The 25,602-nt window shown below is 39.3% G+C and overlaps 1 protein-coding gene across 3 annotated transcripts in view; it reads right to left on the bottom strand.

The window, feature by feature from the left end:
* The window catches only part of SERPINI1 (serpin family I member 1), a 68,696-nt gene that overhangs the window by 27,608 nt on the left and 15,486 nt on the right, over positions 1-25,602 (bottom strand). For 2 of the 3 annotated variants that reach the window (XM_049710628.1, XM_049710627.1), the window contains exon 2: positions 161-428. In XM_049710628.1, coding sequence (XP_049566585.1) covers positions 161-410 — 250 coding nt within the window. In that variant the 5' untranslated portion in view covers positions 411-428. Of the gene's footprint in view, positions 1-160; positions 429-1,419; positions 1,515-25,602 lie in introns of those variants that run through there. The other variant, XM_049710629.1, reaches the window with a different exon arrangement.

The following is a 25,602-nucleotide window of genomic DNA, read 5'->3' as shown; positions in this document are numbered from 1 at the left end:
GAACTTTCTTGGGTTTCCTAATGGTTCTCTTATCCATATCACCTCAGTGAGACCTCTTTCTTACTCTTTGTAAATACTGCTGCCTCAGGCATAAGGCAACATAACTGAGTTGAATGTTAATGTCAAACCATCTTGAGAAATTAAATCTAAGCACACTTACCATTTTTCAGGCTATCATATCCCATTGAATGACGGATTTCTTTCAGGGTAGACCCTTGGGCCCCAAGTTCCATCATTCCCATTGCAAGGGTGACACTCAGTGGAGAGAAGAGAATATTTTCATCTTCTCCAGTGGCTCGAAGATGGTTATACATATTCACTGACAACTCAGCAATGGTTTCATCAGTGAAAGTGGTCCCTAATGCCAAACTTTGCAGAACCAGCAAAGAGAAGAGTCCAAGGAAAGCCATGTTGGAATAGTTTCAAGCCTGGAGAACAATATTTTACATATTAATTATTAATTACCTCAGAGAAAGGGAGTGAAAGGTAAAAAAAATAATTTCATGGCAAAGTTGTAAGTAAACCAAAAGTTTTTAAACATATGGAATGTTAGTGTCTCTATAACAAAAAAGCCCATTAAAGGATTTGTTGGAAGATCCTATTAAGTCAATTAATAGTCAAATGAGCGAATAACACTGCTAAGTCCTGAGGATACTCCCAAGAACAAGATAGCCCTGGTCTCACCCTCATGGGGCTGAGTATATATAGATATATATTCAACAATGTTTGGTGAGGCTAATTTATCAATTTGCATAGCTTCATCATGCATATTTCAGTCATGACTTTGAAACAATTCACTCTAGTGTACACTAAACTACACAGGTACAGGACAATTAAGATGAAAACCAAAAGGTATTCACAGGGTTTAAGAAGAATTAGTGAAGTTAGGCATTTGAAAATGCCCCTTTACCCATTTACTACAATTTATGAAATTAATGTACCATGCAACTGGGTTACCAACTAGTGGGGAGAGATCAAACACACATTTGCCAGGAGCCCCAGTTTATTCAGCCCAGGCTGCAGAACCCACAGGAAGTGGTAACTCAGAGAAAAAGCAGATTCGGCACATCCTTGTGTGGTTTTCCTTATTTATTTATTCCCTAGCAGGCTGCTGCCCTCAGTGACCATCTCTGTGCAGGGAGACGCCTCCCTCTTACAACAATGTCCTTTCATTCTTAGACTTACATGACCATTTCAGCTTACACCAATACTCCAGTGATTTTATTTAAATGACTGTTCTAAATATCAAGCTCATCTGGTACTTGAACCGTGTTCTCTCGGGAAGAGAAAGCAGTGTCAGTGCCCAGATATCTCAGAATAATATTCCTGCCTTTTGGCACACCAGCATTCCACACGCTCTGTCTCCCCACAAACAGTCTGACTGGCACACATTGGCGACAGGATTCCCTCTTTCCTCACATTCTCACACTTTGTCACTCTAGGCATCTGAAAGGTAAACTGCCGATTCAAACAGTTAAGCAGCTTCCTTGTTCTTGATCTTTAAAAAAAAAAAAAATCATTAAAACAACAGGTAAATGGGCATCATCAGAAAATCTACAAACAACAAATGCTGGAGAGGGTGTGGAGAAAAGGGAACTCTCTTGCACTGTAGGTGGGAATGTAAATTGATACAGCCCCTATGGAGAACAGTACAGAGGTTCCGTAAAAAACTAAAAATAGAATTACCATATGACCCAGCAATCCCACTACTGGGCATATACCCAGAGAAAACCATAATTCAAGAAGATACATGCACCACAATGTTCATTGCAGCACTATTTACAATAGTCAGGTCATGGAAGCAACCTAAGTGTCCATCGATAGACGAATGGATAAAGAAGATGTGGTACACATATACAATGGAATATTACTCAGCCATAAAAAGGAACGAAATTGAGTCATTTGTTGAGACGTGGATGGATCTAAAGACTGTTATACAGAGTGAAGCAAGTCAGAAAGAGAAAAACAAATATCGTATATTAACACATATATGTGGAGCCTAGAAAATGGTACAGATGAACCGGTTTGCAAGGCAGAAATAGAGACACAGATGTAGAGAACAAACGTATGGACATCAAGGGGAGAAAGTGGCTGGGGTGGGGGGTGGTGGTGGTGGGATGAATTGGGAGATTGGGATTGACATGTATACACTAATATGTATAAAATGGATAACTAATAAGAACCTGCTGTATAAAAATAAAATAAAATTCAAAAACAACCCTGGTAAAGTGATATTGAGCAAACACATTTGGAAAATTGTATTTTGTTAGTATGAAGCATTAACAGTCCCCACTACTCAGTTAACAGAGTGCACACATGTTTAACCTAAGAGCGGTGTGTTTCCTACAGGTTTTTGAGTCAGAATGTCCCAATCAGCCCTGTAATATTTCTGATTCCAATTGCAGAGAACTTTGCCTGATCACTTTGCAAGTCCTTCACATTTTCGGGTTCAGTTTCAGGTATCAGTTTTTTGTCTGAGAAGTTCCAAGTCCCCCTGTATCCTGCCCCCCACTTTTGTATTAAGGTTTAAATAATTCTTGCTTGTTTAGGAAGGTAAAGCTCAGCCTATATGTAAATATGAACTCTCACAACCCACGCTGTGAGGAGGCTGAGAATAGCTACTGGCGGGAGATGAAGTATGTTGCTGCAGAACAGAGTCTGCAGTGCAGGCAGCATTGGGACAGAAGCCAGATGCCAGAGCACAGCTGTCCTGCTGGTCCGCTGGCTTAGGCCATTGATGGGAGGCTGCTGTGACATTCTCTCTTCCTCTGTCCTCTCCAGGGAAAGTGAAGTGGAAGAAATGAGTTTTCTCTCTCTCTCTAGTTTCAGATGGAAGAAATATAGCACGTGCTCTTCTAAGTTGAAAGAGAACTTAAAACATATCCGGTATTTAATACTTAAGATGTAATAGTGTTTAGAGGAACTCTGAAATCCAAGTCTGGTTCAAAAGCCCCTGCTCTTCATCATGACGCTGTACTGCTATCTGACATGCCATCTTCACTCTACCAAGCAAAGACCCATTGCTTTCATTTAATGTTATCTAGTACAAGACCAAGAAATTAAACTCACTGCATGAGAGTAGTATCTGTCATTCAATAACACAACTACTGCAAAACCACTGCATTTCACATGAGGATTACATTTTAAGCTAATAAAAAGATATCATTCATATAAAACAAAAACCTACTGCCAACCAATAAGCATCTCAGAAAGTAAGGCCAAGTCTATTGTGTTTGTAGGCATTTTTATTTATGTATGTACCATGAGATAATAATAATAGCTGGCATATGATGTATGACCTGTGACAAGTCATGTGCATTCTTTCAGTCTTGGCGCCACTCATGAAATGAAGATACCAATCCCTACTCTGCACAATTATTAAAGAAATAAAGGAGATAGTGTGTGTGTCTGAACACTCATTTTAAACTACAGGTTATACTAATAAAAGACATTATCATTAAAAAATATGTTTTCTAGGTTTGTATACTTGCTAATTCAAGCAAGAGGCTATAGGGTCAAAATGAGTATTTAATGATTCCTGTTGGCCCATGGAATGTAGCACCATTACCCATTCACTCAGCCAAAACTGATAGAGGTATCATGAAGATACCAAAATTTATAAGGACAGGCTCTTGTCTTTAGGGCACTTACATCATTGTGCAGCAGGGCATGATCCATTACAGTGGTTCTTATCTTTTTAAGAAAAGAGATGCTTTTAAGAATCAGGTGAAGGGTAAATCATCTCCTCAAGAAATGCACACATGTGGAACAGAACATTACATTCACTGGCCGGGATTTTGCTGGCCTCGGGTTAGGAACCCCTGGTCTACAGCAGATGGTCCAATGCAGAAAGAAGTGGTGTTTGATGGACCCACAGTTCTGCAACATTGCCTTACTGGGGGAAAGAGATGTTAAAACCACTCATGTCTCTTCAAGCTTCTAGAGGATTCCTGGAAGGAACACCCGTATGTTTGTGAGACAGGGCTCTTCCCAGGGTAGCAAGCAGCAGGACACTGAGTCATATTGGGAAACTCCTTAATAAAGATTTAAAGAACTCTGCTCTGGAAACACACATTTGATCTATGGTTAAGTGATCTTTCCTTCTTTCAAAGGAAGTCTGGTGCAGCCTTTTTGATCCCACCTACTCCACCCCTGGCCCTGGCCCCCTTCACCTCTGCCACCCCAGACTCCTCCTTATGAGTGTGTTTTTTTTTTTTTTTAATATTTATTTATTTATTTGATTTTGGCTGCGTTGGGTCTTCGTTGCTGCACGCAGGCTTTCTCTAGTTGCGGTGAGCGGGGGCTACTCTTCGTTGCGGTGCGCGGGCTTCTCATTGCAGTGGCTTTTCTCGTTGTGGAGCACGGGCTCTAGGCGTGCGGGCTTCAGTAGTTGTGGCATGCAGGCTCAGTATTTGTGGCTCACGGGATCTAGAGCACAGGCTCAGTAGTTGTGGTGCACGGGCTTAGCTGCTCCGTGGCAGGTGGGATCTTCCCGGACCAGGGCTCGAACCCTGCACTGGCAGGCGGATTCTTAACCATTGCGCCACCAGGGAAGTCCATGAGAGTTTTTTCGTTTTGTTTTTTTCAGAGGAGAGGGGAAGATTTCCTTTTCCCCTTCTAAGCACAGGCATCCTCCACGGACCTATGCCTGGCCCTCTCCTCTGTAATGCTCTTCTTACTGCTGCTCCTGTGAACTTCTCTCAAAACAAAAAGGTGCTTCAACTATTATCCCTATTCATACTATTCCCAAATAAGTAAAATTCTAGCTCCGGCTTTATTTTTATCTTCATTTCCGACGTGCATTGCAAACTGTTCTTGCGATATTTAGTCTTTTACTCTTGCCAGCACTTCAAATTCAAGGTGGCTCAAATAAGAATCTTTGTCTTATCAATCACACCCACTCTTTTTTATTTCCTTAAAACATCAAAGTCTTTGACTCTTCCCCATCTCTTTTCCCCTTATGTTCAATGAACGTCAACCCTTATTCCATACCGCATCCCTGACACTTCTCCTAGCCATCGTCCATGGCCATTGCCCTGGTCATGGTGGCAGTTCTTCCTCTTAATGCATTCCCAAGGACTCTATCAATGACTCTCAGCCATTCTCTGAAATCCAACATTTGCATATCCTCCAGATGAACTGTCTTGATGTGCTCTTATGAACAGATATTCTTATATTTACAAAACCTTAGGCTTGCCCTTATGCCTGGAGACTAAAGCCCCAAATCTTGAACATAACCCACTGCACTGTGTTCCAGCATTTCTTTCTACCCACTACTCTCCTTCCTGGATGCTGCAGTTCTAGCCAGAATCCCCTTTGCAATACATATCCCAGAATTTCTCTCTCCTGTTGCCGGCTTGTGGAGTTTTCTTGCTCGAACTGCTTCAACCTGGTTCCATATGTTGAAATCCTAACCACTCCTCAAGGTTCTGCTCCACTTCCTTTGCTTTTATGAATACCCTCCTAGGTCTTCAGTTAAAACAACTATTTTCCCCTTTTTTGAAATCTTGGCATATTTTATCTCTACCTCTCCAATAGTATGTACTACTGTTGCCTTCTATTACAGATAATTCCGTACATGTGTCATCTCGTCTCCTAAGCTTTTTGAAGGCACAAATGGAAGTGCATCCATCTTTTTTTAAAAAAATTAATTTATTTAATTTATTTATTTTTGGCTGCATTGGGTCTTTGTTGCTGTGCACGGGCTTTCTCTAGTTGTGGTGAGCGGGGGCTACTCTTCGTTGTGGTGCACAGGCTTCTCATTGCAGTGGCTTCTGTTGTTTCGGAGCACGGGCTCTAGGAGTGCGGGCTCAGTAGTTGTGGCACGTGGGCTCAGTAGTTGTGGCTCATGGGCTCTAGAGCACAGGCTCAGTAGTTGTGGTGCACAGGCTTAGTTGCTCCACTGCATGTGGGATCTTCCCGGACCAGGGCTCAAACCCGTGTCCCCTGCATTGGCAGGCAGATTCTTAACCACTGTGCCACCAGGGAAGCCCCTGCATTCATCTTTTATATCTTCGGTTACGTAATGCATTACACGTAGTAGGTGCCCAATAAATATTTGTTGAATGAATACAGCATGAGATATAAAGGCCCACACAGCTGCATTAGAAGGAACAGCAAGAGGGGCTGCTGCTTCTAAATTCTCCAGGCTAATTTAATTTGAGCCCACAGGTAGTAGCTCATTTCCATTTTTTATTCCCTTGATAAAGTGTTTCCTTATTGAGTATGAGACTGTCTTTCCAGCCTGACAAAGTGGCACTGTCACCAATGTTGGCATAATGCAATGGCTGGACATGGGATGCATTAACAAACAAGTATACCACCTTGAAAAACTGCAAAAGGTGATACCCAAATGTTACTGTATTAACATTCATCTGCAAAATGCCAGGGCCCCACCATTAATCATAATAATCAACGCGTTCTAAAATACGTTACTCTCACACGGAGCGTTACTTTGTAGATTCATTACTTTCAAGTTACTGAATAAAATGCCTTTACATAAAAGCAAGTGGCTGCAGTACCAGACTAGTAGGAGACTGTGCTGTTGTGCTAGAAAAGGCAAAGGCAGCTGAGCTGTGAATAAACCACATTCATTCTTGCAATTCTCCTCCCATTGCCAGTAGTAAGGTAGGTTATGGGCACGTGTATGTGAGTATCCTGCTTCAGAAAACACTTCACTGAAACAGGTCGGAGAACTAAATCTTCTGGTAATCGAGGTATGAGGAATCACAGAGCTAAAGCTAGAACAATAGAAAAAGATAGTTTTTTTTAACTTCCTTGGTAATTAGTCTTATTTATAGAGAGGCTGATTATTCATATATGAAACATTTCTTTTTAGATAACCCAATTCTTTGAAATTTTAAAAAAACGGTTTCATAATTTTGAGTTGAGAAAACAAGGGAGGCGCTCTTTAGAAGGTGAGACGAAAAGCTGAAGAAGGTCCTTTCTTCAGCAAGCAACAGGCATGGGAAGTAACTAAGGAGAAATGCCTAATGCAAAGAACACTGTCTTAAAGCCCTCTGGCCTATTAATTCTCAGATTTTTGCATGTAAAGGACTAGTAATGTTTTAACTGAGGGAACCGATATAGGGTTGCTAAATTTTTATTTTACCAAGTAAATATATTGGGATGGGGGCAAAAAAATTAACAAGAATAATGACTCTTACAATCACATGAAAGAAAGAACACATCAATCACATGAAAGAATGAACACAGCAATCACATAAAAGAGTGAACGTTTCAACATGAAAATAAGACAGTCATTTAAAGTGGATATATTTGAATTCATGAAGCTTTGGTTGTTTATTTGTTTGTTTTTTCCCTCATGGGTAGGCACTGAGTGTTTGGAAATCACTACTCTAATTTTGGTTAGCAGTAGCTCACTTGATGAAATTTGGAACAAGTTGAAGTTTCCAGGTCTGTGTTTCCTGATTTATTAAGAGAAAGTGTTAACCTAGATCAGCAGCAATGAAGCTGGAAAATTTTTCAAAGAACTTGTCACATACAAAAAAAAGAAATCATTACCTTGTGAAACAATATGTATTTAAGCAACCTATAATTTAGCAAATTTCCTCAACTGTAACATGCACGGTGTTCATCCCCACCCCCAATTTAACCTTTTCTGAAATTGGAGTAAGTCTTATAATCAATGTCCAGCTGGCCCTCAGACAGAGAGGCAAATTGTGTGACTGTTCCCATTGCCTGTATAAGTGTCATAGCCTGGAAAAGTGTGAACTTTAGGCTATTTGTCTATCCTTATTCTCTCAGCTGACTTATTTCCACTGATGCTGGCTCCCATAATTAAGTTTTTTGCTTCAACTTGGACCTAGAATTATCAGGACCATACTATGATGGCAGTACTTAAAAGAAAGAGGACCACATACAGGGACGAGAACAGAAAGGAGAATGTAACCTACTGTAAGTGATGCAAGCATGCATCACTAGAGAAATGAACCAACTGATTTTCTTGTAAAACAAAAACCAGATTTTTTTCTAAAGCACCCAAGAACAGAAGACACGTGTAAGAGTTAATTTGCACTAGTAGATAAATCTTTTGTCCTTGGGATATATACAAAGAACTGTCTGTTGGATCCCAAGCAGTACAATTAAAGGCAGAAGAATTTGCCAGATTTCTCAGGATAAATCATAGTGTTTTCAAAGCAAGAAAAGGTGAATTACCTATGCATGCTTTGTGAAGGACTATTGTTCAGGTACTAAGCTGGCAAAAGCTTGCTGTTAACTTTCAAAATTAGCTGTATACATACATGGGGATGGATAAATCAAAGAATCAAATGGAAGTGTAGAGAACACATCACTATTCTTTGAAATGCCTTAAGATTACATTTTCAATCACAACAGCACTAAAAAGTTTTGATCAGAAAATACATTATGGGGCTTCCCTGGTGGCGCAGTGGTTGAGAGTCCGCCTGCCGGTGCAGGGGACGCGGGATCGTGCCCCAGTCCGGGAGGATCCCACATGCCGCGGAGCGGCTGGGCCCATGAGCCATGGCCACTGAGCCTGCGCGTCCGGAGCCTGTGCTCCGCAACAGGAGAGGCCACAACAGTGAGAGGCCCGCGTACCGCAAAAAAACAAAAACAAAAACACATTATGAAAAGTATAATGTCATATGCATGATAAATGATGGCCCAATGTAATTCAGAAGAACGATAAGAAGACTTAGATTTAAACTCTGATTATTAAGGGAATAATATGCTATGGTATGAATAAATATATTCCATTGTGCTATTTTTAAAGAGAAGTGTACATTTTTTTCCTTTTAAAATGTTCTTTGTCCTAAAAAAGGTGTTATGAAATTGAGATGTGTCTTAAAGCCAAGAGGTCAGAAACAAGGAAATAAGAGAAACAAAGAGGTTTAATTCTGTAATTGCAACATCTATGGAATTCTGATGTAAATGAATTAATCTTCTCGTCTTTTTCTTTCTTTTGCTTCTCCCTTCAGCTATTCAGCCCACTGTGACCCTTTTCAATAGTCTCTTAACTTAGAGTTTTCAATAAGATACATCTTTAGGTTCTTTTTCCTGTTCTATTGAATCAAGCAAAAAAGAAAGCTCATCGAGTATCTCTCAAACAAGGAGAAAATGGCCAGGCAAATCAAAGAAGCAGAACTAGGGAGAAAGTAACCTATAAAGATTTCTACCCTAAAACAATTATAAAAGGCTCAGAAATGGACCAAGATGATTACTGGGCATCTTCAATGAAAAACTATACATTACCTAGAAATACCCTTCCAAGTTATCTGACTACGGGTTTGGGCCCTTCATAGTCTTTGAACAATTTTAAAATTCTCTAAATTGCAGAGAATTGATAGTGATGCAAATGTCTATAAAAATGCACAGTGTACATGGATGGTGGGATGCAACTGATTATTGTCCTGTGGATATTGACCAGTTTTGCACCTATTAAACAAACATATTTCAGTATTTCTGACGGACTTACGTATTCATCTGCTTTCTGGAGTCTCTCGTGAATCGTTTGTAACATCTTACTGGATCTCTCACTAATTAATGAGCTAAATAAAATCTCTGACATCTGTTCATTTTATATTTGTATTAAAATCAAGACTATAACCTTTTAAAAAATAATTTTCCTTTAATTTTTTAAATCAAAGTTAGAAAATTTTCTTTTAAAAAATGTTTAGGACTTCCCTGGTGGCGCAGTGGTTGAGAGTCCGCCTGCCGATCGATGCAGGGGACACGGGTTTGTGCCCCGGTCTGGGAAGATCCCACATGCCACGGAGCAGCTGGGCCTGTGAGCTATGGCCGCTGAGCCTGTGCGTCCGGAGCCTATGCTCCGCAATGGGAGAGGCCACAAGGGTGAGAGGCCCGCGTACCGCAAAAAAAAAAAAAATGTTTATTTTCATGGGATACCTCAATAATCAGAATAGGAAAGAACTGCAATATTAGCCTTTTCTGAATCACTGAATATTCCTTAATTATTGGTTGAATTAGTATTGTATCAGTGGTATCCCAAAGTGATTTGGTAGAATTCTGTGGCTTGGAATTACTGATCATATAGCAGCCAGTGCTGAGCTGGCTCTGCTATAGGTTTAAAGTTCTTGAGTATTTTGCATGCATCCAAGAGGTAGATTAGGGCTGGAAGAGTCTATGGCGGGCTGCTTATTTAGGGACTAACTAGTCCTAGAAATGTGGAGAAATAATCAAAGGAAGCTACGGTGCCAAAACTTCCCAGAATTTATAAAGTGCTTTGGTATATATTAATATAATTAATATATAGTCCTCAGGCTAATTGGAATGAAGAACAGTAACTGAGAAGCTTGCCTTTCTTTGGAAGTACCGAAGGCTTCCAAGGAGTTTTTGAGTTTTCCCAGTAACCTCCCTGGGCCACATCATCTATCTCGTAGGAGATAGGGGCTATAAACCTTCAAGAATATTTCACAACAAAAATAGCCTCTTGGGAAATTGTTTTGACTCAATAAATAAATGCTGGATAAATAAATCTCTGGCCAAAAGTTTTCCTACCTTAGGCCATAAGAAATTCTAAAATTAAAATCCAAAATACTTGATTACTCTGTATCCTTCGGAAAGTTAGAAAAATGTGGTCCAACAGAACTCTGCGATGATAAAAATATCACGTATGTGTTCTTGTCCATAAGGTAGTCATTTGACACTAGTAACTATTGGGTTTTGTAATGTGACTAATGCAACTGAGGAACAAGAATTTCACTTTTATTGAATTTTAATTAATTTAAACAGTGTGGCTAGTGGTTACCATATTTGAAAGTACAGAGCTAGAAGTAGTCTAAACAGATTTAGTCTTCAGTAACATTGATTCCTGACCATAGTACAAGTGTTTGAATCAAAAACAGAAAATTAGTAGCGTGAGCCTCACAAAACGCGTCTCTTTTTAAAAACATACTCTCTTTCTTTGAGAGCTCTCAACTGGTAAGGAGGCTCCTTTTGGAATTCCAAAGGCATTTGGTTACTGCTGGTGACTACTGAGGAAAACAAAGTCAATGCCAGCAAGAACCAGTGAGCTGGCAGGTCCTTAGCCCTCCTGGAACTATGATTTGGGCTCTCCATTAAATGGTAATGAATGATTCTGCTTGGCACAACTAGGGGAGACTTTGTACTGGCCAGTGAAAGACTTCCTTTGGAATGTGCTGTCGGGAAAGCTAAACAAGTGACACACAAGCCCTTAGGCAAAATTCAGTGAACAGTTTCAGAGAGACAGGTTAAAAAGTCATCATCTGTCAAGGTCATGCATGGCCCAAGGCCATTTTGGAACTAAGCCATACATTAATGGTCTTAGCTTACCCATTAATGTTTTAAGAAATCCCTCTGCTTGCTCTCTTCCCTGGCCTGAAGGTTTAGCTGTTTATAAGATTGTACGTTTCTGCTGGAAACACGTTGTCCAGCCCCTCATTTTATACATGAGGAAGGGAAGTCATTTATATGGAACATCTTCTTGTACACAAAGGATATTTAATGAGCTACTATGGATGTTTTAAAAAAAAGCCCCAAACTTCAAATGTGAATACAGAATTTCATTCACTCGTACGATAAATATTTATCCTTGACAACTAGTTACTAGGGATGTAGAGGAGAATAGGGTGACACAAGAGATGCCTTTGGGGTATTTTCCTTCATGTGTTAGGTCTACATTGTTCAAAGAGATATTCACCTTTTTATTCAGAGCTTCAAAAATATTCGATTTTCTAATTTTTCAATATTAAAATGTTGCTAGTGTAATAAAGTTTTTAAAAGTTGGATGTGTCCCTAAAAATCTAAAAATACCCAGATGTAAGGTTGCTTCTCAATTATTTTGCCAGTGGAGGGAGTAGTAGCCTGACTCATCTTTCAGTCATTCACTAACACTTGAGTACACCCTGAAAGGCTGAGAAATGAGGTGAAAAATCCCAAGAAGTTATTTGGTGCACCAACCTAAAGAAAAAATTCTCACAGAAAGACTTTCAGAGCACTCAAAGCCAGTTTTAAACTTGTCTTGATAATTACAGTCAGAAGTGTAAATACACTATTGTAATGTGATGATATCCTAATAGAGGACAGTAGTGGTTAGGGCTCCTGGCCAGACACACCAAAGTATCCCTGATACTAGGTATTTATATTTGTATTTTTATTAAATTATATTTGGGTTATAATTACAGTGTTTCTGTTTCTCCTTCTTCCCTCCCTCCCTCCCTCCCTCCCTTCCTTCCTCCCTTCCTCCCTGCCTCCCTCCCTCCCTCTCTCTCTTTCTTTTTCCTTCTTTCTTTCCTTTTCAGATTCTCTGTCTCTCCCCACTATAATGCAGCCCTCACGGCTGTTGTTATTTTGCTCCTTTAGCTTTACCCTCTTGCCTTGTTTTATAAGATTGTGTGTGTGGGTTTGGGGACATCTAAACTCTCCTGAGGCGAAATGCATAGGTTCACTTTGCCTCAGTGTCTGTTAAGGCCACACAAATATACTTCCTTATCTTGGCTAATAACTATAACATTACCAAGACCTGCTTGCTCTTTTAGTAAGACGGTTTAGGCTCATGGGATTCTGACACCAAGGTGAATAATGAAGGATATTAGTATTATATCGAATCCTGTGAAACTGCCATTTTTGGAAGTCAAAGTGGTCAGATATCAGCAACTTCATATGCTTCAACCTACTCCTTACTGAGCATCTATCGTGTGCCAGGCTGAAGATTAGAACATTCATAGGCTGCTTTGTGACTTAATATTTCATACAGTTGCTTCACTGTTTTGAGAGGTCACAATATCTCATATTTTTAAAATGCATCCTATTTAAGAAATCTGGAAAAAAATATTATGATTTTGTCTTAGAATTCTTTTCTCTTCACCTTGTGCTGGAAACGCTAGAAACTGACAGAAGGAACTCTCCAACTGATACAAAACACCAACCTAAATTAAGTGTCTCTTTCTTTAAAAGAAAAAATACAAAATCCTCATGGCTCATACTTTCTGTACCCTGTGGAAATTAAGTTACATACATTCCTTTTTAAATGGTCTCTTGCTGGACTACAGACTGTGGGAAAAGTGAAAGCAAGAAAGAACATGTCAAAAAATAATTTCACTACTTTGTTTTTTAAACTCTTATAAACTTAAAGTACAAAATTTTCCTGATATTGACTAACATTGTATTAATGCTGTTTGAAAATATCCACCTGTTAACTCTATTTATAAACCTGCCACACTGTAATAGGGGATTTCTAACAGTACTTTGGTTTCCTCTTCCTGTTCATCACTGTGAATGACTGAAAAAGCAACTTGTAATTTTTATTGCTGAGTGTGGGCAAACAAGTAGAACATAAATATGTAGATATAAAGGGCTCTATGAAAGCATTCTAGTACACTTCCCTGTGATTTTCAGAAAAATATTTACAATATAGTAACAGCTTTAGGAAGTGTGTAGAAAGATGAATCAAGGAAATCAGCCAATGTAAATGTTGTACAGACAAAAAATAAAATAAAAATAAAATAAAGGGAGCTAGTGTACTTCTTCTCCACAAGGCAGAGTTAAACTACTCCAAATGGTAATCAACCTCTCTTCTTTTCAGAGCTCTGTAGAGATATAGGTTAATTCGTTTCTTCTGAATGTCTTCCAAGTTTAATAGTCCTCACTGATAGGAAATGGTCCCCATCAAGCTCCTTGCATAGCACCTTAAGGCTTTTCCCATTACTGGACAGGTAAGATGGGAAGGATTTCTCATGGGTCTTATATCGTGAGCACCAGCGCTCACTGCCCTGACCTGTTAGGGTGCAGCTCTCTTCCTCTGAGTTAACTACTGAAGGATCCAGAAGAGTCTGGTGAAACGCAGGCAAGGATACTGGCTTTTCGCTTTGTTAACTTGTGGGTTGCCTCTTACATGTCTTAAGCATTGTCGAAAGTTAAAGCTAGTTGTGTCAGAGAAATTTCAGAGTATATTTTTAGGACTCCAAGATATGTGTCAGAGTCTATCTTGCAGATGAGACTTGTCTATAAGTAAATTGGAATAAAATGAAATCGCTCTCTCAACTTAGCTTTTTTTAAAAATTCACATCATTGGCCTTGCAAAGGATGACTGAATGATGGGCATCCTGAGCCTCGTAGGTTTTACACTGCAACAGAGATTTAGAACTATCATTTTAAATATACAGTTTTACAGTCCCAGTGAGAAAAACAATGAGAGGCAAAGCTCAACTGGAGACAAGTGCATGGGAGGCCACCCAAATAGAATGGGATATGTTGCCTGATTTCTCACTTCTAGGATTGCTTGAGAGTCTACATATTGGGGTTGGGAGCTTGAAGACTAGGTTCAAGCTAATAAAGTTCAAGAATATGATAGGAATATTTAAGTTTCAAAATGAAAAGGAAAATTATTCCCATAAAATATATCCTTGACCTCAATTTTCTCCCCAGGGACCAATTAATTCATGGAATTCTAGAGCTGAAATAATAACATAATGGATCAGCCATCTGGACGTAATACAAATTATTGCTAATCCGCATAACAAGCTGGAAGGTAGGTGAAGGTAACCCCGTTTTGTAGATTCAGAAACTGAAACCTAGTAAGTTTAAGATATTTTTACCATGTTCATAAGTTTACTAGGGAATAGAAAAGGGATCTGAACTTTTGCCTGAAGGCTTCAAATTCCTTGCTAATTTTACTGTGCCAGGCTGTCCGTGTTGGGCAGGAATTCCCTCTACAAGACTGACTCTGCTTGAATTCTGTGTGCCAAATAATGCTACAACAGGCTTTAAACATAACTTATGTTAATTGGGATCTTAACCTGTTATATAATACATTACAATACTTAAATTTTTAAGCTAAAAAAATTAAATAGGTAAAACATTCACAGAGTACAAACTCAAAAGGTATGAAGAGGCATAGAGTGAAGATTCTCTTTCCCACACTCTCTTGTCCCTTAGTCAGCCAATTTCTCCTGGTGGAACCAACCAGCGTTATCTTCCAGAAGTATCTTATGTATATTCAGTATATGTATTTCCCATTTTCTTACGGAACATTATATACACACACTGGTTTGCAACTTCATTTTTTCATTTAGCAACATATCTTGGAAAATATTTCCCATCATTACATAAAGAACTGCCTAATTTTTTCTTTCACCAGCTTCAAAGCATTTCACTGCATGGGCATGTTATAATTTACTTAATTAGTCTCCTACCAATGGGAATTTAGATTATTGCAGTCTTTTACTATTACAAATAATGAGGCAATGAGTAATTTCAGAAATACATCATTTCACAGGTGTGCAATTATCTCTGCAGGATAAATTCCTAGAAGTTAAGTTGCTAGGTCACAAGACACATGTACTCGTAATTTTGATCAATGTTGCCAAACTGCTCTTCTTAGCGGTTATATCATTAAAAATCCTAGAAATATGCTCATAAAGAAACAAGGAAGGTATACACTAAAGAAAAACTGAAATGTCTCTGAGAAATAGACGCAAAAAGAATAGAATACTTAATCTCCTACGGAGTATTCTTCCTAAAATAAGGACAGATGAACATGTTAAACAAACAACACCGTGGGGGTGTAATTGCCAAGATCATGATGACGGGAAACTCCATAGGACAACTGATTCAGTTTCAACAAATAAAATGTAGAAATAAAGGGCAGTGGGAGGCAGGGAGGCAGATGGCTTTAAAAAGATTTAGACAACTGTGGCTTCCCTGGTGGTGCAGTGGTTGAAAGTCCACCTGCCGCTGCAGGGAACACGGGTTCATGCCCCGGTCCGGGAAGATCCCACATGCCGCGGAGCAGCTGGGCCCGTGAGCCATGGCCGCTGAGCCTGCGCGTCCGGAGCCTGTGCTCCGCAATGGGAGAGGCCACAACAGTGAGAGGCCCGCGTACCGCAAAAAAAAGTATAAAGATTTAGACAACTAGGGAAAGCCCGCACGCAGCAACGAAGACCCAATGCAGCCAAAAATAAAATAAATAAAATAAATTCTTAAAAAATAAATAAAAAATAAAGTTTATGTAGAAAAAATCAGAAAGCAGGAACGGCAAGAAAAACTCTGAGGAAAAAAGAACAGTGATGAGATACTAAAATGTATTAAAAAGCTATAATAATTAGAATAGGGATGGTGAGAAATATAATTTGGTATACGATAGAACTTAGCATGTTAAATCAGTAGGGTAAGAGAGATTATTCTGTAAGTGATAACTCGTGTTAGGAGAACAGAATATCCAGGTATTAAAAAATAAAGAAATGAATATTCTAATTTATTATTTTGAATCAAGATAAGTTCCAGATGGACCAAACTTTAAAAGTGAAAACTGAAACTTGAAAATTCCAGTGAGAAATCATGGGAATTTTAAAACATACATTCATAAGTAAATATATATATATATGCATATATATGGTTCATGCATACAAACATATACGTGTGTGTATATATATATATACATATGTATACATTATATATGTATAGGTTGCATATATTTATATTGTACTATTATTTGTATACATATATATAAATATATATATTAGACACACATGTATTAGACACACAGTGTTGAAATGGAGAAGGCCTAAGTGTGACAAAGACCCAGGAGCCATTAAAGAAAAGATTAATAAATTTTACTAAATAAAGATAAAAATCTGCACAGCAAAAGCCATATGAGAAAAGTCAAAAGACAAGTGACAAACTGAAAAATCTTAAATTACAGACTAAGGCAGGGGTCCCCACCCCCCAGTCCACCGCCTGTTAGGAAACAGGCCACACAGCAGGAGGTGAGTGGCGGCCAGTGAGCGAAGCTTCATCTGCCCTCCCCATCACTCCCCATCGCTCACATTAATACCTGAACCATCCCCCACAATGTCCGTGGAAAAATTGTCTTCCACGAAACCGGTCCCTGGTGCCAAAAAGGTTGGGCACTGCTGGACTAAGGGATAAGTTCTCTGTTCTGTACAAGACCTCTATAAATTAATAAACCCAACAAAAATCCTATAGAAAAATAGGCAAAGGATATGAATAGACAGGTTACCAAAAGAATGTTAAACAGCTCTTAAACACATAAAAATATGGTCAAACTTATCAGATTGATAAAAGTAATATTAAGGCCTAAACTACGCAGATATAACAATAAGGCCTTGAAGTCTTAGGACCACTTAGGACCACTTACTACAGGCACATTTCTTATGAAGATCAGGGTATTAATGTAGTACCCAGTGTTAGAGATTCATGATGATGACCTTGAACCATCTCAAAAATATTAACTTATTCTGTTTGGTAGATTCTGGAGGGATACAAATAACATACAGTTAGGTAAACTACCATAAGGCATCTGAAACAAAATACTGGGATATTTACTAGGGTACATTTCAATTGTCTTTTTCTAGACACACAGGAAAACAAATTCTTCCTTGGACACAGCTAACTATGATATTACTGTAGGTTTAAAGACAAATAATAGGGAGTTCCTTGGTGGCCTAGTGGTTAGGATTCTGGGCATTCACTGCTGTGGCCCAGGTTCAATCCCTGGTGGGGGAACTGAGATCCTACAAGTCACGAGAAGAAGCCAAAAAAAAAAAAGACAAATAATAAATCATCATTGGTGTGCTTTTGTTTTTAACCCGCAAGTCAGATTTTCCAAGCTTCAATCAATCTGAATTGAGTAATATCTAACTTACCTTATGATTATTTACAAAGGAATACTTTTGTGGGTTTATGCCCTTATTGTAGAACATGGCCACATGTCATATATCAAAATTACTTGCCTTAGCATAATTATGTCAACGGAGTGAAATTATGTTCACGTTTGAATCTGCAAGGCTTAATCATGGCAGCAGTCAGCACCATCTGTTGATAGCTTTCCTTAGTGTCTGTGGCAGGAAGGCTCTCTGAGGTCAATATTCTTTTTGGTTGTGGCTCTCTTTGCTATTCTGTACTTTTTAGCCATGTAAATGGATGACATTTTAAAACTCTTTCTGTTTTTTGCAATAAACCTATTAGGCAAAAAAAGGTGCCCTCAGGTGGGTGAGTTATTTTAAGATTGAGACTCTAGTATGATTAGATAGTGTGTGTATAGCCTCTAGGGATAATTAATATCATTAACGTGAGGCAAAAGTCCTGGAATAAATGGCTTCTGGGAGAGCATAATTTATTCAAAATGATATGACTTTAAAATGTTTTTATTGTTACCTATTATTAAAAAGAAAGATGATAAAGCTATTTCTTTAAATCAGCACTTCTCAGTGTGTGGTCTGCATCAGAATTTCCTAGGATGAGGTGAAAATGCAGGTTGGAGGCCACATCACCAACCTCTTGAATCAGAAATTCTAGACACGGAGCTCCATTGCCTGTATTTTTAAGAGATATTTCAGGACACAATCAAGTGTGAAAACCAAGTTAGTAGGATATCAACTAGGATATACCTGTCAGTAAAACTGAGGTTAAAACTAGGCACTGGTGGCGTGAGAGGCACACTGTTTACATTTGTTTCTAGGACTATTGTTTAATATCTATCTCCTCCCTAGACTGCAAGCTCCATGAATTACATCTGTCTCACTCAGGACTGGCTGGACTTAGCCCATTGCTTGGTCTAAGACTGTCCTCAACATTTGCTGAGTGAATGGTTTAAGTATATTGTGCCCACTTACAGGTGAGCAAACTGCGACTTGAAGAGCGTAGACAGCCCAACACCACTCAGATGATAGAGATCTGAGTGACAACTCAGATCACTCAGTGATAGCCGCTCACTGGCTCCAAACCCAGACCCCTTCCTTGTCACGGGACATTCAATGTGGTCGTAGAGGGGACTTATATTAGCTTTGCCGGTTAAACACTCAAATCCTCAAAAACCCCTATAATGGAGTTTATTTAGAAAATAAAAAGTTTTATAGTGTTTTAGAATGTGTTAATATCCTGGAAAGAAAAAAAAAACTCAGCATAAGGGGATAAGAGAGTGAGGGGGTGTGAAGGACTATCACAATTTTAAATAAAATGATTAGAAAGTCTTTACTGAACAAGTGATTTTTTTTGAACAAAGTCTTCAAGGAAGAAGCAAACCACTGATACCTGGGGTTGGAGGCCAGGGATCAGCAAAAGCAAATGCCTGAGGAATGAGTGTGCCTGTTTAGTCCAAAGATCAGCAAGAAGCCAACACAGATAGAATGGAGAGGGTGAAGAGGAGAGGGGGTGAAACGTGATCATAGTGAGTTATAAAAGAACAGGAAGAGGGGACTCAGAAACTGAGCAAAGACAACTCTTTGGAAGAACAGAGAAATCGGGCAGCAGCTGGGTGGAGAAGGGGTGAGTCAAGAGGGAGTTTTCTTTGGGGTCCCCTGGTGGCACAGCAGTTAAGAATCCGCCTACCAATGCAGGGGACACGGGTTCGAGCCTCTGGTCGGGGAAGATCCCACATGCCGCGGAGCAAATAAGACCGTGCGTCACAACTACTGAGCCTGCGTTCTGGAGCCCACGAGCCACAACTACTGAGCCTACGTGCCACAACTACTGAAGCCCATGCGCCCTAGAGTCCCTGCTCCACAACAAGAGAAGCCACCGCAATGAGAAGCCCATGCACCACACAGTAGAGTAGCCCCTGCTCTCCGCAACTAGAGAAAGCCTGTGCAGCAACGAAGACCCAACACAGCCAAAAAAAAAAAAAAAAAAAAGAGGGAGTTTTCTTTGTTTGCTTGTTTGTTTAAGGTAGGAGAAGAAACAGGATGCTTGTTTTCTGGTAGTAATGCTCCAGGGGAGAAGGGGGAATTGATGATTCAGGAGAGAAGGGCGTTGCAGGAGCGGGATTGTGAGGTGAGAAGGCTGAGGACCTGTGCACAGGGAGGGGGTGGCCTTAGAAGCACAGACAATTCACCTACAGAAATAGGAGAAAAGTTAAAGTATATGGGTACAGAGCTATTAGGTGGTAGCTAGTAGGTGGTAGGTACAGAGCCACTGTGGTAGTGGGAGGTTGCGCAAGTCTTTTGATGGGTTCCCTTTTCTCCACGAAATAAGATGCAGGTTCATTAGCTGAGAACAAGGCTGGGAGCAGGTGTAGAAAACCCGCCTTAAGAACATCTTTCACTGCAAATCTACTCATACATAAGCACCGTACTTGATATTTCTGCTTAAGCATATGAAAATATCTTGTGCACATAATTTTGCCAATGCAGTGTTACTCATCTTTGGTTAGAATTAGGTTGGGAAGTAAACTGTACAAGTAATGACTTGAAATATAAATTAATACACACTGAAAACCTTCTCGTCTGCTCCCGTTTGTATTGCAAATATATTCTCTCAAAATTATTTCATGTTCTGAATGTCACTGAGAAATTTAGTAGATCACTGAGCTGTACCGCAGAGGTGGGTTTCCAACCATAATTTAATTGGAAGGGTCATAACTAAGTTTCACCATATAGGGCTGCCAGATGTAATCAATGCAGTATAAGTTTGAAGAAGACATTGAGTGTGTCGAAGCACATTTTATAAGCAAGGCAAGCTATCATTTATGCAACAGAAATCACTCTAATGTCATGAAATTAGGACATCAGTAGAATATACAAGTGTTGTAGAGTTAATGAAAAACAAGTAATTTTGGTTGAAAGATAGCATACCATTTAAAGACATACGTAAGTCAGATAATAAAGGTATTACTCATCGTTCCTCCACCCTACCATATCAATCAAATCCGTAAGGCTGACATGGCTTGACGTTTTTATGCCAATACAATTGATGATACAATTGGAAACTGATACAATGGGGAATTTAGTTTTATTAACAGAGAATCTGGGCAAATTCCTCAGCCATAAAGTAGAGGCCCATAAAATTTTCAACCTGGGGCCAATGAATGGTTTAACAAACTGAAATCGGCATTACTGAATTTTCAGCTTGTTATCTCGATTCTTAAAGTCTCAAAGCTCTTGCAACTCAGTGGCTAGCCTTGCAACGGATAAACCTAACAACACCTGTGATCCCAAAAGTTTATCATTCCGATGTTTGAAACAGGCTCAGAACAAAAGATCACAACTGAATAAACCATATAAAAGGCATTGTCTTCTCCCCCTCCAGGTCAGGTTGAAGAGGGTTCTTGTACAAGCAAAGAGTTCATCTGCCCTAATTGTGCATCAGTAGTAGCTACTATACTAGTATTACATCTTGCTCAAATACAGATGCATATATTACATATGCCACCAAAACAACGGCACTCCAAAGCTAAATATCCAAGATTATCCACCATGCAGGGAATAATCGTCGGGTTTTACTCTCCCTGAACTTGGCTACAGTTATTTGCAGAATTGTGATGAATGAATCTAAGAGTTTAATGCCTTAAGTTCCCACAATGTGGAATTCATCCCCCTCATGGACTAATCTGGACTAATCTGAGCACATGTGTGAAACCAGTGAAGGAAAGGCAAACTCAGATAATTTGAACTGCGTGATGTGTGGCCAGATTAGATAAACTGAAGAGAGATATTTCACTTAAAGGGTTCAGCAGGTTGGGACTTCCCTGGTGGTCCAGTGGTTAAGACTCCATGCTTCCACGGCAGGAGGCATGGATTTGATCCCTGGTTGGGGAACTAAGATCTCGCATGCTGTGCAGCCAAAACAACGACAACAAAAAGTAAATAAATAAAAAATTGAAAATTACTGTAATTAAAAAAGAAAGGGGGGGTTAGCAAGTTAAGGGTTGTAAAGTAGTCAAGAGCACGCACACACACATACACACACACACAATTTGGAGCCAAGCTACCAGAACTGAAGAATCTCCTGTTGCCAGCTGGAGAATTTAAGCTGAGACAGTATGTTCAACCCAGGAACAGAGAGTGAGAGGATTGGAGGCCACACTTGTTCTCTGGTCAGTTGCTTTCTGCTGCTCTGGTGCTAGGCAGGCGCATCTTCTCTTGACATCAGTTATCCAGCCACCCTTCTCCAGCACCATTATAACTTTGGTAAGGTCCGACTGGTAGCACCGCACAGAGGAACTGTTGAGGCCAGCCAGCTGGACCACAGAGATATACGGGCGACAAGACTAACTTAAGCTTTCCAGTGAAGCAGAATGCAAGTAAACTCTACAACAATTCCCAAAGCAAAGCTAATGTGAAGAAAATAAAGTTTACTTTTAAACCGCAGTCTGTAAGTGGCCTTTCACTGGTAGATAGGCACTAAATGCTTACAGAGGAGTGAATAAAAGGAACTGTGAGGATGCTGGGCCTCAAGGCCAGTTCTGTGGTACTCTTGCTGCCATCGTTAGAGGCCAAGTTACCACCCTCCCTGCTCAGAATGATGTCCTTGGCTTTTTTTACCTGGCTAACTTCTATTTCTCTTTCAAAACTCACCTCATCGAAGGCGGCCTCCAAAAAGTAATTTTCATTTTTGTATGCACAGTGCTCAGTGCAGTGCCTTGACTAGAAAATTCTAAATAGATATTTGTTGAATAAAAGAGAGAGATAACTATATGTATGGAATATGAATGAAAAGAAAATTGGATTAAGTATGAGAAGACTTGAACTTTAGCTCTCATTCCACCACTCCCTAGCAGTAAATCTTTTACTTTTGCTGGAACTCTGTTTCCAAGTCTATAAAATGGGAATTATAATGCCTTCTCCTTCTTCTTTGTAAAGTAGCTATGAGAATGAAGCTGCTGGGGTGAGGACCTAACAGGACACATGACTTTATCACGGGTAGCCTTGGGCAAATCACAGAAACGATGGGCATTTATTTCCTGTGTCAAGGGAGGGTCAAAAAAACTTCCCTATTTCTTAGCATTTTTTTTTAAATAAAGTGCCATTCAAATGTTAGAACTTTTTAATTTATTTATTTTTAAGTTTAAATTTTTAAATTTTAGTCTTGAAATAATTTTGGACTTAGAAAGAAGTTGACAAAAGTACAAAGTATTCCCATATACTCTTAGTTTCCCCAAATGTTAATATCTTACTTATAACTGATACATAATAATCAAAATCAGGAAATTAACATTGATATAATACTACCAACTGATCTATAGACCTTACTCAAATGTTTCCAGTTATCCCATTTATGTCCTTCTCCTGGTCCTGGATTCTATCCAGGTTCTCACCTTGCATTTTGTTGTCTTGTCCCCTTAGTATCCTCCAATGTTTAGAAAAGTACCTCATGGGTGGATACATTAAGACAATGCAAATATCCTATTTCTCATTATACTTTTGGCCACTAATTTTAACATCCATGTGTTATTCTTATCTGCAACAATGAACATGGTGTTTGCCAAATGGTGATTTTTTTACTTCTGTCATTCTTTCTACATTCATCAGTTGGACTTCTATTGTAAGGAAGAGCTATCCCTTCTCTCGTTTTTAGTAATGTATTCAAGTTACTTATTTGTATGAGTATGGACTCATGGGTATTTATTTTATATGCATTACAGTCCATTGCTATCATGATTTATTTTATTTCTCAAATTGTCCCAGATTTACTATGGCCTTTTTAGATGGTTCAACTCACATAGATCAATGCCTTGCTAAAAATCAATCCACCCCAAGAAATGCCTGTTTTTGAGATGTGGCATAGGAGAAAAAATTAAAATGTATAGCTAGAGAAGAAAAAAATGTCTGGGGTACAAAGGACGAAGGGTACTGAATCTACATCCTGGCAGCTCCAAGAATGAAAGACAAAAGACCTATAAGGAAACAGAAGCTCAAGGTACCGGATATCCCTGACATTTATACTCTGGCTGGAGATTTAACACCTGGCAATTGGTAAGAAGGGTGTTAAGAAATATTTCTATCTCTGGATCATCTGGATATACAGAGGCCAGCCAGAAGCCATAATTACAAGTTCAATAACTTTAACTCATGGGTGTGTGTGTCCCTGTGCGTGCAAATGCGAAAGGGCAGGGTGCGGGGAGAGATTAAGATATCAGCAGTTTAGGCTACTGTAATGAGAGAGAACTTTTTGAAAACAGATAAGATCAACCTTGAATATGATTTGTGTAACACAAATCCCTGTGCAACAGACAGATGATCATGTTTGTTCATAAAATCACTTATTAATTCATCCCACAGACTCATACTCTGAATGTTTAATATGTTCCTAGCACTGTGCAAACACCACGGATATAAGCAACAATTAAACACTGTCTTCAGTGACCTTGCAGTTCAGTGGAACTGAGGTCCTTTCAAAAAGCTGGAATGTTTCAGGTGGTCTTAGAGAAAGCTTTGGGCTTCATCAGTAAAATGGGAGAGTTGGTCTTTGATCTTTAAGAGTCTTTCCAGCACTGAAGTCATTTGATATTGTAATTCACTAACTTGATTATTTAAAAATTACCGCTCAATGTGCATTTTGTAGCAACACTAAACAATCATTGCATGGTTTCTTTTATTTTTTAAAAAATATTTTTGCCTAAAATTGACAGTCCTCTGATAATGAAGGCTTCATTTATCAGTTATTATTCCAGTGACATTGGTTCTAGGCAAGATTTAGACATGTGTTTCTCAACCTTTGCCTCAACACACCTGAGGAATATAATATACTTAAAAATAGCCACTCTGTAGCAAGCAGTGGAGGTGAGATGCAAGTGCAAGGAGTTTGAAAAACACTACAGAAATTATTCTAATGCACCTACCTCACTGTCTCCCCATTCTCAATATTCATGGGGGCCCAGCGCTTTTGAGAATCACTTGTGCAAAAAAAAATCAAAATTACCATTTGAAAAAGGCATTAGGGTTTCCAGCATTTATTGAGCACCTGCTGTGTACTAGGTACTTCCTATGATTTTTTTTATTAACCCTCTCAGAGTGTCACTAGAATCTGCAAAAGGAGAAACAGAAGTTTATCAACTCAACAAATATTTATTAAGCATCTGTTATATACCAGGGACTTTTCTTATCACTGTTGGGATACAGCAGTGAACAAAATAGACAAAGTATACGTTTTCAAAAGCTTACAATCTAGGGGCTCAGAAAAGTTGAGTTAACTCACCCCAAATGAAGATGAGATTTGAGACCAGTCCATGTTTCACATATTATACAACACACTTCCAGAGGCCCCTCATCACTGCCTCCTCTTCTGAACAATCTGGCTTTCTTCAAGCACCAACATCGAAGATAGATTGTTTTTCACTTTAAGCAGATAGCAGCTACTATGTACTGGGCCCTGGACATAGTACACAAGGTGCCTGCCTTACGGCGTTTATATTAACCAAATAAACATACATAAATGTCTAATTGCAAACTGCGCTAAGTGCAATGAAGAAAAATTACAATGTGCTATATGATAGAATCATGGCGGCCTACTTTAGAGAGGGGACCGGGAAAGGCCTTTCCGAGCAAGTGTCATTTAAGCTGAGCATTGCAGGATCGGTAAGAGTTAAAGAGGAAAGCAGTATTCTAGGTGGAGGGAACAGCACAAAGCCCTGAGGTCAGGAAAGAGCTTTGTGACCGTGAGGAACTGACAGAAATCATTGAACAAAAGGGAGAGAAGAGGCTGGCTTACGTAGGTAGGGGCCAAGACATACAGGGTCTTGTAGGCAGCAAGGATGTTGCATTCTCTCCTAAATGCAGAACAATTTAAGAAGCTGATATTTACAGAATGGATTTCAAGGGAGTCCAGAAGTAGAAGCCTAAGGACAAATTGGGTGGTTATTGCAACAATCTAGGTGAAGGGAGTTAGTGGCTGGATGAAGGTGGC

Source organism: Orcinus orca, chromosome 5 (assembly GCF_937001465.1).
Source record: "Orcinus orca chromosome 5, mOrcOrc1.1, whole genome shotgun sequence".
Lineage (NCBI taxonomy): Eukaryota > Metazoa > Chordata > Mammalia > Artiodactyla > Delphinidae > Orcinus > Orcinus orca.
Note: the sequence above shows the minus strand (reverse complement) of the source record. Positions and strands in the feature narration are given on the sequence as shown.